Source organism: Ostrea edulis, chromosome 5 (genome assembly GCF_947568905.1).
Source record: "Ostrea edulis chromosome 5, xbOstEdul1.1, whole genome shotgun sequence".
NCBI classification, from domain to species: domain Eukaryota; kingdom Metazoa; phylum Mollusca; class Bivalvia; order Ostreida; family Ostreidae; genus Ostrea; species Ostrea edulis.
Window position 1 is genome coordinate 31,635,733 of NC_079168.1, and position 14,566 is coordinate 31,650,298.

The following is a 14,566-nucleotide window of genomic DNA, read 5'->3' on the forward strand; positions in this document are numbered from 1 at the left end:
GACTGGGTTAAAATAAACAAAATATGGTGCAGATGCAAGTAGCTGCATGTATCTGGTATGACAAAACCGATTCTACTGGCAGGATCTTAGACTGTCAGATGGTGGATATGACAGTGAGTAGAATGACAACGAAACTGCTTACGTGGTGAAAATTTGCTGTGTTTGGGGTGCTCTGCACCCTATGACTAAATGGGGGTAATTGAGGTTAAAGCTTGATGAGCTGCACAACCTGAACTATTGGGTATGTGTAATAAAAGTTCTTTGGTCTAGCCGAAACGTATAGATAAAAACTGGTCTACAAGACTAATGTAATAGTTCTAAAAAGCTGGTAATAATAGGACCTACAAGTGTAGTATGGGTAACTGGAATTTATGCCAATCTTCCTACTCTACCAACTGGGTATATATCTTAAACTTATGTGTTGTGATAGGATATGAACCAACCCAGAACTCGAAAGTGGTTTGTGATAAACATGTTGCCTAATATAGACTTTACCAAATGGCAGAATTGGGTAGTGGATTTCCTCAATGTAGAGGATACGTAGTAATGGAATAACAATTGGCTGATACCAACAAGTGAGCCAATAAGCATGTTGCTGTATACAGAGTTACTACAAAGTGATGGGAAAGTAAAGGGTATATATCTGCAATTGGGAGTGAAACGGTGGTAACTTATTACATTACCGGTGCTTGTGTTACAATAGAAGAAAGGGGAATTAAACATATAAATTATATGAAATGGAGTTTAAACAGACGTGACTATATATTTAGGTCCTATACCATATGAATTACTAACAGACATTTGTAGAACAGTTGATTTGCAGATATAAATTATATTTGGTTTGCAAGAAGTATCTGCATAGTAATACTTGCCTAACTTTGCTGCGAGGTAAGCAGGTGAAAACTGTTGCACCCAGGTTCCTATGGGAATATTTGCTTGCCTTGGCTGCTAGGTAACCGTAAGCTGGATGCCCATATTCCAATACCTGAATTCGGCTCTCACCGGGTAACTCGTCTATGCTGATACATTCAGCAGACAGCAAGCATGGCTGTTAACTTCGTGATGTCCAGGTGCCTATGTTTGATTTTTGGCTCTCAATAGGTTTCATCTCCGGGGGGAATCGTCTAAGCTGCTGTAAAATTTTCATAGCAGACAAAGGTGCTTGGGTTGAATTCCCAGCCTGGCTTATTCAGTCTTCCTTTGCACCTTGGCAGGGATATTCGTTGTCTGGCGAGCTGGCCCTGGGTTTAGCGCTTTCTAGTAGCTGTTGTAGGGTGTATGATGAAGGATGATAGCGGATTTCTGACAATTTTCAACAATTGATGGTTGGTGACACATTTGACAGTGGCGGGTAAATGTTACAGGAAGTAGTAATGGGTTATTAACTTGTACGGTAGACTTCCGGTTAAGAGATTAGACAAGTTGTACCACAAATGTTTCTCAAACTGGATACAAAACTGATATACAAATATCTAGTCAATTAACTGGGATTATTTGTATATAGCATCAAATAATCTATATTAACAACATGTACAAAGGTTCTGAATGAAAGATTTTTAAAAATTCATTATAAGACTTATTTGCTGTTATTTAAATAACTTTCGGCATAATCAGATATTTTTCATTTGTGATTTTAAACGAAGTTTTTGCAAAGAGATGGGAACTTCAATATCAAAAACGTTTGAAATAAGGAACTTTTTTATGTTCTGAGTGACTCTGACTTTTCTAAACTATCCTTAAAAGACCTTGCTCCAAAAGTACTTGATTAAAGCTGAATTCGGCTCTCACCAGTTTCATCCCCGGGGAACTCGTCTTTGCTGATGCATTATCAGAAGACAGCAAGCATGGCTGTTAACTTCGTGATGTTCAGGTGCCTATGTTTGATTTTGGCTCTCAAAGGTTTCATCTCCGGGGGAAATCGTCTATGCTGCTGCAAAAATTTTCATAGCAGACATAGGTGCTTGGGTGGAATTCCCAGCCTGGCTTATTCAGTCTTCCTTTGCACCTAGGCAGGAATATTCATCGTCTGGCGAGCTGGCCCTGGGTTTAGCGCTTTCTAGGAGCTGTTGTAGGGTGTGTGATGAAGGATGATAGCGGATTTCTGACAATTTTCAACAATTGATGGCTGGTGCCACATTTGACAGTGGCGGGTAAATGTTACAGGAAGTAGTAATGGGTTATTAACTTGTACGGTAGAGACTTCCGGTTAAGAGATTAGACAAGTTGTATATAACTGATGTAAATTATACACGTAAACTATAGATAAATGATGTACCCTGTACAACGGTTGTTCGATATGTAATGTGTATTGTACGATATCTCAAAAGCATTTGATTCAAATAGTGAAATGAACGCTATATCACTTCAACATATTCTTCGCGGTTTGAAATACATAATTTCAATCTCTGAATGCATTTCTGAAATGCGTCACGGTACGCTGATTTAGGTAGACCTCTGAGGCACTGACTGAGCAAAGGTTTTTCGGGACCTGTAACGACGACCAGATAAGAACTTTTTAAGTTTTGGAAAAAGGAAAAAGTCGCATGGGGCTAGATCTTGAGAGTATGGTGGGTGTGGGAAGACAGTAACCGTCATCAATAACAATGTTTGCAAATTGTCTTTGATTGAATTTGGAAACATTTTGAGCAATTGCTTAGTGGTTTGTACTCGAACTGTTTTTGGTCATCTGTCAATATATGTGGTAACCATCTGGCAGAAATCTTTCATACTTTCAAAATACGCCTCAAAATAAAATGAACCCATGATAGCGATGATTATGCCAACAGTTTTGGCAATATGACGAATCGTGTATCTGCCATCACTTTCAATTATTTCCCTGACTTTTGAGACATTTGTCTTGCCTGTTACAGTCACAAGTCGGCCATATTTTGCTGCATCTTTGACGGACTCTGTGCCAGTCAGACATTTCGTTCTACACCTACGAACTATCTCATAAGATACCTTATCAGACCTATAAACTTCCCCCAATTCAGTAAAAATCTGCATTACCGAATGACAGAGTTTTGTGTGAACTTTTATATAAGCTCTAATTTCTTCAATATTCTCAACCCGTTTCCCAACCATTTTTACAACAGTGGTCAACGACTGGCTCTATTGAAATGACTATAAGTTTAAATCTATGTGGAGCTGAAGGCTCGTGTTTATACCGTTGGAAAGGTATTGGATAAAGCTAAAGAACTATTCAAGAGTATCATCATCCACGAAATCGTGCAAAGTGTTATCGCGCTGTGGTGCAATACACATTACATATCGAACAGCCCTCGTATATAGAAATGATGATAAACTGTATATTACAAGTTTGACGATGATAGACTTTATATTACACGGTACCTGTAGGATCATTACAAACTGTAAAAAAAATAATCGTATAATATACCCGAGATATGAATTTACACATCGCAGTTTATCGATCGGAATCAGAAGGACGGGGTAGGCCAGAGACACAATCATGTTGGGAAGTCGAAAACACCACTTAAGAGACCGTTTTTATGTTTGGAGTAAAAAAACAACTTTGTTGTTGCATCATTTGTTTCACTCGAGCAATCGGTTTACGGAGCTTAAACTACCGGGAATAATTCAGATACGTCAACGGTTTCGTAATTAGAGCGCTCCTATTTAAGACCATCTTTAAGCCTTTTCTTTGTGTGTTTATTTGGAAGCCCACTCCTTCAGTTCGAAGTAATACGATTATCTATCACCTGGCACTGATGCATGTAGTCGGCATTATTTTCCTTTTAATTCAACTTGGCTCAAAGAATTTAATTTTCAGATAACTTATTAGGGGCTCGACATATGTGGATCTCATACCCATGAATATATCTAACAAATGAATCAAATGGCAGAATATGTTGTTGGGTTATATAAACATAACATGGTATAGATTATGCCATTACTGATAAACTGCGAAGTAGTTTTATAAAAAGTATAATCTGCGCGCAGCAAGGTATGTTTGAGCGCAATTCTCATTCCGTACTATTTAATGTACAGTATAAGCGTGTTACAAATGAACTCTTATTATTCCATAGAGACACCAAGACTGAATCAAAGCACAGAAAACCGTCTCAGGGTTAATTCACCAAGTATTTTAAGGAAATGAACAATAAAAGTTCAAAAACACGGCGCCGAAACTTTCAGAACCAATCTGGTTCATGGTGTGAACTTTGTAAACAGACTGGATATTCATATTCATCTTTTGTTCTTCAGTCCACATTAGTAAATAAAAGCCCACATACAAATTATGAATATTAATAAGAGTATCAGTTACGGCAAATCCACCGCAATAATGATCTTTCTTCTATACTCAACAATTTAAAGATTATTAATGATTATTCACTTCGATAATCGAAGGATATCAGTTTCAGATTCCCTTGCCTCTTTTTTCGGACAAGCCTTTTGATCGCTGTAGTACATTTGTTGAGCAAATGTTTATATCGTATGCTTTAATTCGTGGTGGGTGTATGCATATTGTTCAAATGAATACTAAAATACATTGATCTCCGATAATGTGAGGTAAACGTTACCTTAATGTCAGGATAAATGGAAAACAACAAAGCTTGTACAAAATTGTATGAATCTAGAAATGAAAATTATAGGTAACGAACACTGATCAATCTCATAAATCCCATAAAGAATACAAAATCTAGATTATGGCAAGCATGGACCCCTGGACATACCAGAAAAGAGATCAAAACTAAGAGTAGTGCAAGTACGAATCCCTGAACATACCAGAGATGGGATCAGGTGCCTAGGAGGAGTAAACATCCCCTGTTGCCCACTCACATATCAAATGTTGTATTCCTGTTCACATTTTTGTAAATTTAGGGAAAAAACACAGTAATATCTGATATACATAAATAGTTGTAGGGTGTACGGATGTAAAACTTTAAATGTGCTATTGTAATTCTATTACACTGTAATTTTTAAATTCACGGGGTTGTGTAAATACAAATTACTACACAACAGCAGTTCAAAAATTACAACTGAATTCCCTGAATGTTGTCAATTCAACATTTTGAAATCTACAATTTGACAAAATTTGATACTTTTTCTCGTTTAGGGAGTAAAACATTATGATTTATTTCAATTTAATCAGTGAAATGTGCTCCGATATAACCCTAAATGGCCACAATGATAAATAGTTTACGACCTAGTTATTCAGCAGCGATTATCATCTGAAACCTGGATTGGTGCATCTGATAGCAACAATAATCTTTTTATACGCAACATCTGGAATACTAGATGTGACTCTTGGCTTTTGTTTATTTTTGTATTTAATGTTCTTATGTATAAATAAATACAGACCCACTCCGACAAATTCAGCACACCGACCAAGTTATGATGGGGGTTTAGCAAATCCTTGAGCAACCATAAGCATGTGAATAATTAAAAGGAACACCATTGATTGATCAAACTTTATATAATATATGAAAAAGAGATAAAGAATATTGAAACTGTATAAAGATAAGAGAGAAAACACGTAGGTCGAACACAGCACAAATACCGGGCGTCTCGATATCTGACATTTCATATTTAGCGACCAATAAACTGGGTGTGACAGCGGTGATTCAATAAATATACAAACACAAATATAATACTGCTCCAACGTGCCAACAAGAAAGCGAAAGTAATAACGACTGAGCAATATTTCATATTGCAGAATTCGTGCGTGAAAAATAAAAGTATCACAGACGTCCAAATTGGATTTGCACACGTCCCGATTTATAACAAAATGCGTTTTTAAAACATTCAGTTGTTTAATGTCTTACAAATGTTTAATTCGAAAAGTCATACAAGGTCATACTTTGACTTGACCTTCTTTGCTTTTTAGCCATTGCTTACTTGCACTCGGAACACTGATATGTGAACCCCCGGCACTCGGAATACTCATGTGAGAATCGGTTTCTTCTAGAATTCGATCAAACGATGATCCACTGTGTTGTCCGCTGCTGTCGTAATAGTCGGAATCATAATCCGCTCCCCACCCATTGGTAGCACCAGTTTCATTGTCAATAGTAAGGGAAAGGGTTTGACCCTCTGTATAAGAACTTTGGCGGGTAAATGCCTTCTTCTTTTTACTTTGGTTGGGTTTTCGTGAGTCCTGTGTTCGCAAAGGCAGTAAAAGCGCAGCGTGCGTGTGGGCACGCTGTTGATTTTTATTGTATTTTGATTCCATAGTTGGGCTTCCCACGTAGTTTTCTCGCGTCGATTCCGTACGGCGTAAATTGGCTTTTGTCCTTGACCTGTCCTTGACGGTCCATCCAAGACTTGTAGTTTCCGGTGATACACCCATTCCAGTGGAATTTTTAAAGATATTTGGCAACTTTACGTCATATTCAGGCAAATACTCGTTAGAGTGTAGATTAACCAGATTCTTTTCGTTCGGAAGTGGGGACTCAAAGTCATTTGTTTTAGGTCTTGTCGGCGGACAACTAGGGGATCTACACAACTTCTTCCGCCGATGTTTCCTCTCCCTGGTTTGCGGGGTTGAGTTACTTTGTGAAGACAGGCTTGGTAACTTACAGGGCGACTTCGATGGACTCGTATCACGTGATGATAATGGGAGAACTTCCGGTGCTTCGACTGTATCCGAGTCGTTGCTGCTACTGTTTGATCTTAGTACATGTTTCCTAGGAGACGCAATGGGAGGAAACAGTCCATTCACTTCCTCCCTCCCCGCATGTTCCTGTTTTTCCGACAGTTTACTGTTAGTCGACATGTTTAATAAGTCCGTTCTGTGATTCACGACAAACACACGAACATTTTGTTGTTGTTGTTGTTGTGATTTTACATTTTCAATTCTCTTGTCTATGATCTGAAAAGAAAAAAACAGTACATGTATATATTTGGTAAGATTTGTTAGAGTGATAAGACATTTCATAAGGACGGGACCAAACGTGCACGTCTTGTGGCTTAAGAGTTAATTATACACCAAGAGAAGAGAGGCAATCAAAGTCCTCTATTTTATTTGCCCTCTAGGAAATAAGACGGCAAAAAGAACATGTAACAAATGTCTATTAATCCGCCGGCTGTTATGTAACCAAATCGACAGGATGTATCGGACTAAGTCTGGATTTTTAAAGTACAAAATTAATTGTCCAATACACGAAAGCCAGTTGGAATTTTCATTAAAATTTCATGAAAGAAGAAATAAAACGGACAGGCTAACAGAAGACGGGAGCTATTAACACTTAACGTGGAAGGCATGGATCCGAGAAATTCCTACCATATAACGGCGATTTTTTCGTGGGTTTCGCAATTCATTTCACTTACCACTACACCATGCAGGTAACGCCAATTTACGGGTAGATAACTTATAATAAGCAAATCGCACACAGACTTATTAATAACCAGACCAATTTCCTCCGTGACCTTGCAGTGAACCGCTCCACACAAGAATTACTACTGATTTAGAGGGAATTAAATTTGCTGCGATTGTTGAGGCTGTTCTATGGTGAAATAATGCCTATTAGTAGAATTGAAAATTGTCAGATTTTGTTTGTATAAGGTAAAATGTTTATTGATTCCTGATGAAATATTCAAGCATGCGTAAAAAGAAAAAAGAAAAAAAAAAAAACCGTGATCTACATGAGGTATGCTGCCAGTATCATCGCAAAAAATAAGTAAATATGTAAATAAAAGATAAAAGAATTGCTTATTTAAATCGTGGAAATAAAATAATTGAAGATGAAATAAATGAAAAGGAAAACCAACATGTAAAAACAACCGCCATGGTAGATATTCAATTAGAGTGCGTCAATGACCGTTTTATTTGTATCTACAATGTATATAGATCTACTGAGTTCTCTAAAGAATTATTTTCATGAATAGCTATTGTAAATCGCATGCTGATAAAATTCCTCTCCGATTAGGCTGGCCAAATTAGTACCACGTAAACAAAACATAAAATTATTTTTTTTCTCGGTTAATGTCCATTTTCAGACTCAAGGTATTGAACAAGCATGTCGGTGCAAATATGCCTGGATCTGCTTCCGACAATAATTATTCTTTCAGCAGTAAAACATCAGGTGTGGGATTTTCATCACGAGTCGTAAATTCGGATTGATTTTTCCCCTGTAAATTTGCTCTACATACATTTCGACAGCACTTACTAACAGCTTTGTTTATGAAAGCATACAAAATTTTATAAGCATTTCCAAATTAAGATAAAATTTTCAAACAATGGTAAAATTTTAAGCAAACGTTAAGTCACTAAACTTTACATATATATACTACAGGAAAATCGTCTCGACAGATTACCTTACTGTACAGGAACATTCGTAGTACCATGAAAGACTGTTACAAATTTTGATCACAAGTAATTCCTGTTGTAAGTAAAATAATGATGCTATTTCATGATATATGTACAAAAAAATACGACATTTAATTAGATTCACAACATTTGCAACTGTCGATTTAAAAAATCCAACCTAACCCCTTTTTTTTTTTTAAACAAACCGGTATCCCCCCTTGCATGATGGGGCTACCGAAACCCGCGGCTTTTGTAGTACACATGAAAGAGAGATCACATCACGAACCGCTTATCGATGACAACATAAATCCTCAACACGAACATTAAAAACGTATAATTTTCCCGTTCTGAATTATTCAATCATAAATAATGCTCAATATCTATATACGACAGGTACCCGTGGATTATCGTAGTAGTAATTCGAACATAGAGGGGGTCGGCGTGCATTAAAAGTAACTTTTCCTAAACAATGGAGGAACAATACGGCTGCATCGTGTGATATGCAATCAATCTTACACGGCTGTTTAATTTGCACCACCATCATTGAATTGTGTATTGTTAACTCGTCTCATGTCGACACCTACATATCTCAATAAATCCCTCAAATTATTTTTCTTCAACAATAAAAAGGGTTGAACTGTTTGAACATACAAGTATATTTGAAAAGCAATGACGTCAATTTTTTGAAATCTAAAAATAGCTCAATCTAAATAGTAAAACGAAACCAGAATTATTTAACAAGTCTTATATTGCACCTTTGCATTTATCCAAGCCTCTTGATGACAAACTAACAGTGCATGTCAAAAAATGACATGCCAATTATATTTTGCACGTCAGCGTGTGACCCCATATCTGATCATACCATTTTAGGTTTGTTATTGACACTATCATATTTGATTACCATACAAGTTAGAGAGCAACGGTGTGTTATCTAATTGTATGTTTACATTTAAGTGCGAGAGTGATACCAAATACCTCAAGAACCGACAACAGTTTGCAGTACCATTTGGGTTTCTTGCATCGGAATGCATATCCATTGGATCCCCCTCGTAGGTCCCGACAAAAGAAATGATTGGCAGGGATTGAGGAGTCATAGTCCATCTAATTGTACATTTTTACCTTATATAGATAAAGAAATGACGTCAAACTCTCTCGACGTTCAGGATAACAGAACAATGCGATATGCCTTTTCTTTCAAGTCATCAATTTCGCCGTGGTTAAAAAACATATCTGTACAAATATTTTTCATCACTGTTAAACATGATAATCCGTTAAAGAGGACTTACAAGGCAGAAGTTCTGGGATAATGGAGTGTGTGAATAGAGTGATTCAGGGGGTCGCTTTAAGGGAAAGAACTTCAGAACTTCCCACACAGGCAGCTGAGTAAATAATATATTGTACTTATTCCTTCCCTATTTTGGTATCAAATGTTTTAAATATGTAATGAAATTAATTTTTCTCACTAAAAATAAAACTGGGTAAGAGCGGGGCAGCGGCAACCCAAAAGTCGGTCAGAGTTTCGGAACTTCTGACACTTGCACATATCAATTTCAGTTACCGTATAACTTGTCACAAAACCGAATTTAAAAGTGCGTATTTGATTTTAATACGATAAACACGACACCGCAAAGACATGTTTTCCAATGCGATTCAGATGTCAGGTATATAGTTGACCATTATGAGCTCGAATTTCTTTTGAAAATAGTCTTTCATGACCAAAGAGGGCATGTATAGTGAACGCAGCGGGGAGAGAAAACGTTGACTTTAAATAATTAAAATTTAAACCACTTTCATTAAGGGTGATTGGTTCAGTTTGGTGCAACACAGGAGACTTTCATAACCGAGGTACCTGGGAGATTAGAGGGTGGGTCATTTATAGCTTAGCGGGGGATATGTCGAAAACATGAGGGCATTGTTTAAGGTATTAAACGGATCATCTGATATTGACTTCAATTAATATTTTATTTGTTTACGAGGTTGATGGCGGGAAATGACCATCACGGTGAATAATGGATAATAATGATAATTTTATACTTAATGACGCTCTGGTGTATCAGAAAAGGCAAGCATGATCGACTCTCTAGACTATTGAACTCTAAAACCATTTGGGTTTGATTGCAAACAAAACATCCGAACATAAAGTATAATACATAGCTGACTAAAAACCAACGCTTTTATATTTCCTAAATATGGTACTCCAGAATAATTAACCATATACATTGATATTCACTAGAACGATATTTGTTCAATAGAGATATATTGGGATATACAGTATTGTATAGAAAAGGAACAAAAACAGAGAGAGAGAGAGAGAGAGAGAGAGAGAGAGAGAGAGAGAGTACTTAATAAAAATACCATTATTCATCGATATTTTATTGTTTTTTTAAAAAGCACATACACGATCGATTATTTGGAGCCAAAGGCTTTCATTTCGCCGCAGTTTTAAGTTGGCTATTTTCGCCGTTTTATTTTTAAATCGATGAAATTTAAAACTGGAAAACTGGTATGAAAATAACACAAGCAATGCTTTATTCAGACATTGAACAATGTGGAAAGAGAAATAGTGAATTTATCTCGTAGTATAAATATATTTCATTTGGAAAAGTAACAACGACCAAGAGCTAGAGTTCAATGTGCGGTTTGCGTCGATAGTATTTTTGTGGTCGCAAAACAAACCATGGGCACGTTATACGAGAATTTACACGTATGTTAACTGAATGGGTCGATTTTGTTTACGCAAACCATAGGGAAACAAAAATGTGATTAACTGTTTTGCAAAAACTAATATTTCGCAATAAATTTGATAAAAGAAAAACATATTTTGATTTTTTTTAAAAAAAAGTTACAAAGCAAATTGGTAAGGTTACAGTAATTAATTAATTCAAATCAGTATATCATAAGAAAAAAAGATACTCTATTTTACATTACAAAGGCAGCTTACTGACTCGTATTTCAGTTTTTGAATAGTTACTTCATAAACGATTATTTACTATAATCTGTGGCGGGCTGCAGTGAAATAGGACACCGGTCCATCCCCGGCTCGTTAGTTTCTCCGTGTAATTGATCGTTTCTTTTCTTGCTTTTTTTATATTTGATAATCAGCTATAGATTTCTTATGTGGACCGTCGTCTGGTGAACTGGAATCAGAACAACTCCAGCCGTTCTGTTATTGTCAAGGTGTTATTATGTAATGGCAGTCATTCAATAGTCTTCTCATTTTAAAACGTTTCGTATTGATCAAGATTTTATAAAGTCGGCAAGGGTTTTTTTCCCAACATTTTCTCGTTTCTTCTGAATTTTTGTTTGATTTCTTCTTTTTCCGATTTTTAAAAAACTCAAGTTCAGTACACACTGCAAGCAATATGTGGATGGGTGTATTCAATACAAAACTTACATCTATATGTACTAGACTTTGCATTGAAAAATTAGCATCAATTGTTCAATGATACGACTCCTTTCACTTGTCGTAAACTTGGATGTCACTTCCGGTCATGAGATGCGGTTCCATGGTTACACTGAGCCGATTTAATTCTTAGTAGTGTAAAATTCTTTTTAAATACTGTAATATTTTAAAATCATTAATTTGACTGTTGTTTGGAAAGCATACAAAATTCGGGAAAAAAATAAGCTTGGTATTTAAATTTAGCATGTAATCCTTTGCATGCTGTGGTGTTAATCCTTCCCTTCGTGGATTTGTTTAAATTCTAAATTGATTTTATTCGATTATGTGGGTCAGCGAATGTTGAAATTTTTAAACAGTGGAGTTCACTAATAGATATGCTGCTATATTTCAAATTCATTAAAAAGAAAAGGAGATATTAGAATATTTCAAAAGTTGGAAATGAGTGATGAATTGCTCCTTCATGAATACTTTTTTTGAAAATATTAATTTGTTGTCGAATTCAGTGTAGACCTTACTAATAATTAACACGTTATAAACTATATAATATACAACTTAATGAATAATTGAAAAAAAAAACCAATGTGCCCAGACTCATATGACAAACACAATAGGGGGATTCCGGTATTAAATTTCAGAGGATGTCAAATAATAACCAGGTAGTGGCAACATCTTAACGACATTGGCAAATATTCATTTGTTACATCTCAAATGTTGTACTGTGAAATACGATCCTACCATATAATAATACGAAATGATTTCCTCCGAGAAAAAGTCAATCGATTCTAGTCTTGAAATAAAAGCTTTAATTATTTGAAATAAACTAAAACAGTTGCTGGCAGATTACTTATAAGATCGATTTCTAAGTACACGACCTTACGAAATAATACATAATGATGATAATTTTTTTTTATTGCGTTTCAGACATCATATTTCATATCCTCAAATACGATGACCCGTGGAGCTTACGAAATACTTTACAAAAATTATGTAGACATGTTCCCATTTATCAAATCTTTATCCAAAAGTCGTAATAAATAACACAAATTATTCAGAATCTCAACAGTACATGTATCATATAATTGAGAGACCTACCTGTGGGATAAATCTCCGTGCTGTGTAGCGATAGCCGGGTAGACCTTTAATAATTTCTGAATGGAACCGTGAAATCGAAACCACCCGGCACATGCGCTTTCAATCACAACAAATCGGACCAATTGTAATTGATCGTGCTTTTAACCTTTAAAAAGTGCAGTGTAAATGTTTTGTTTGTATTATATCAATTGAATGCTTCACAGTCTGAGTGGAAAATGAGTTTGTTTAAAACGTCCGCTTTTGGAGAGCAGTGTTGCGGAAAAAAAAAAGCTTTACTATTAACTAGTAATTACAATGTATAAGATTAATATCCACAACGAGTGTTTTGCAATTACAGTTTTTTTCATCAACCACGAAGAACGAAGAAGTGGGAGTGTTTCAGAATGTAAGAAATGATGAGACGGAATCAACCTTGAGGCAAACAGTCAACAAGGTAGTTCAATGTAAGGTGCGATGATGTAATTACAAGACAACACATCAGGTACTCCGGACTACAGAGCTTCCGTTAGCCCATCATTTAATGGGAGTCTGAAGAAAAACAAATGCCACTCTATGTAAAGATTATAATTCAATCTAAAGATCGAGTGTCGAACCCGCACCCTGACCCGAACAAACCAAACCCAGACATAAATACATGTGGTTACGTATACAGTAGTCTATAAATTATACTTACTACAACAGACCGGCGTAAACAATTTCATTGCAAAGCAGACGTTCGTGATGTGTTTTTATCATGAGCTCAGCAAATGCACTTCATATCATGATGTCAGAGAAACGGGGATTCTATATATAGATATCACTAAAACAGATGAGTGATTGATTGTATATTGTTTAACGTCCCTCTCGAGAAGTTTTCACTCATATAGACATTACACGTACCATTGTCAGTTACCAGTGTCTTCAAATTAGTAAACCTTCTTAGTGTAAATAAAACAAAATAACTCAATAATTTAGGAAAGTTCCTACAACAGGCTACAAAGTTACGATCTTCGTGTAATTTATGAAATGCTGTATTTGCAACGACATATTATTCACGTGTATTGTTATATGCATTGATTTTATATCCTCAAAATTGTATCTGTATGTCTACTCACCCTCTACTGTCTTATTTGTATATAAAGTATTTGTAAATAATTTGTATTTCTGACCGATGAGCTGTATAGCTTAAGTATATAAAGAATCTGAATCTGTCAGTGAAGGGCTACACAATTTAGGCGTATGCTCAGCGCTTGTACCGTCTTTGAGCAGGGAGGGATCTTTATCGTGTCACACCTACTGTGACACGGGGCCTCGATTTTGCGGTCTCATCTGGACCGCCCCATTTAGTCGCCTCTTACGACATGCAAGGGGTACTGAGGACCTATTCTCACGGTTAGAACTTTGAATCTTCAGTATACATGGGATCTGTCAAGTTTTGGTTTTCCGCCGATTGTTTCCCCTTAAATCCCAACTTATTTCACACATTTCTTAATCAAGTTGAAACATGACCCATCATATGAACGAACTTTATTTCTCTTGACATATGAATGTTTCATGTTAATTTTTTGTTTTGTTTAATTTGTATGGTCTAGTGATAAAATATGAGAAGTTTATATTACGTCAGACAGACAGAGACAAATATGAACAGATATATTCAGATGGCGGACATGAGTCGTTTGCTGAAGTGAGCTGATCAGATTTTAATAGCCCAAAATACCTCAAATTATACCCTATATTTGATTTCGTATCGCCTGCAGCAAAGCAGACATACAACATCCTTTTGCATGCTTGTCAATCATCAACCCGATCTCTTAAAACAGTCA

General features: G+C 36.1%; 1 protein-coding gene across 5 annotated transcripts; it reads right to left on the reverse strand.

Annotated features, from left to right (window-relative positions):
* Nucleotides 1-5,418: 5,418 nt before the first annotated feature.
* LOC125650184 (uncharacterized) lies at nt 5,419-13,123 on the reverse strand. Of its 5 annotated transcripts, none has more exons than XM_048878233.2 (2): nt 12,765-13,123; nt 5,419-6,832 (listed from the first exon to the last, which is right to left on the reverse strand). In XM_048878233.2, the coding sequence occupies exons 1-2, from the start codon at nt 12,855-12,857 to the stop codon at nt 5,816-5,818; spliced, it is 1,110 nt and encodes a 369-aa protein (XP_048734190.2). In that variant the 5' UTR covers nt 12,858-13,123; the 3' UTR covers nt 5,419-5,815. The 5 variants fall into 5 exon arrangements, with proteins under 5 accessions (XP_048734190.2, XP_048734189.2, XP_048734192.2 ...); XM_048878232.2 differs by lacking the exon at nt 12,765-13,123 and adding an exon at nt 9,245-9,374; XM_048878235.2 differs by lacking the exon at nt 12,765-13,123 and adding an exon at nt 9,273-9,341.
* Nucleotides 13,124-14,566: the final 1,443 nt, after the last annotated feature.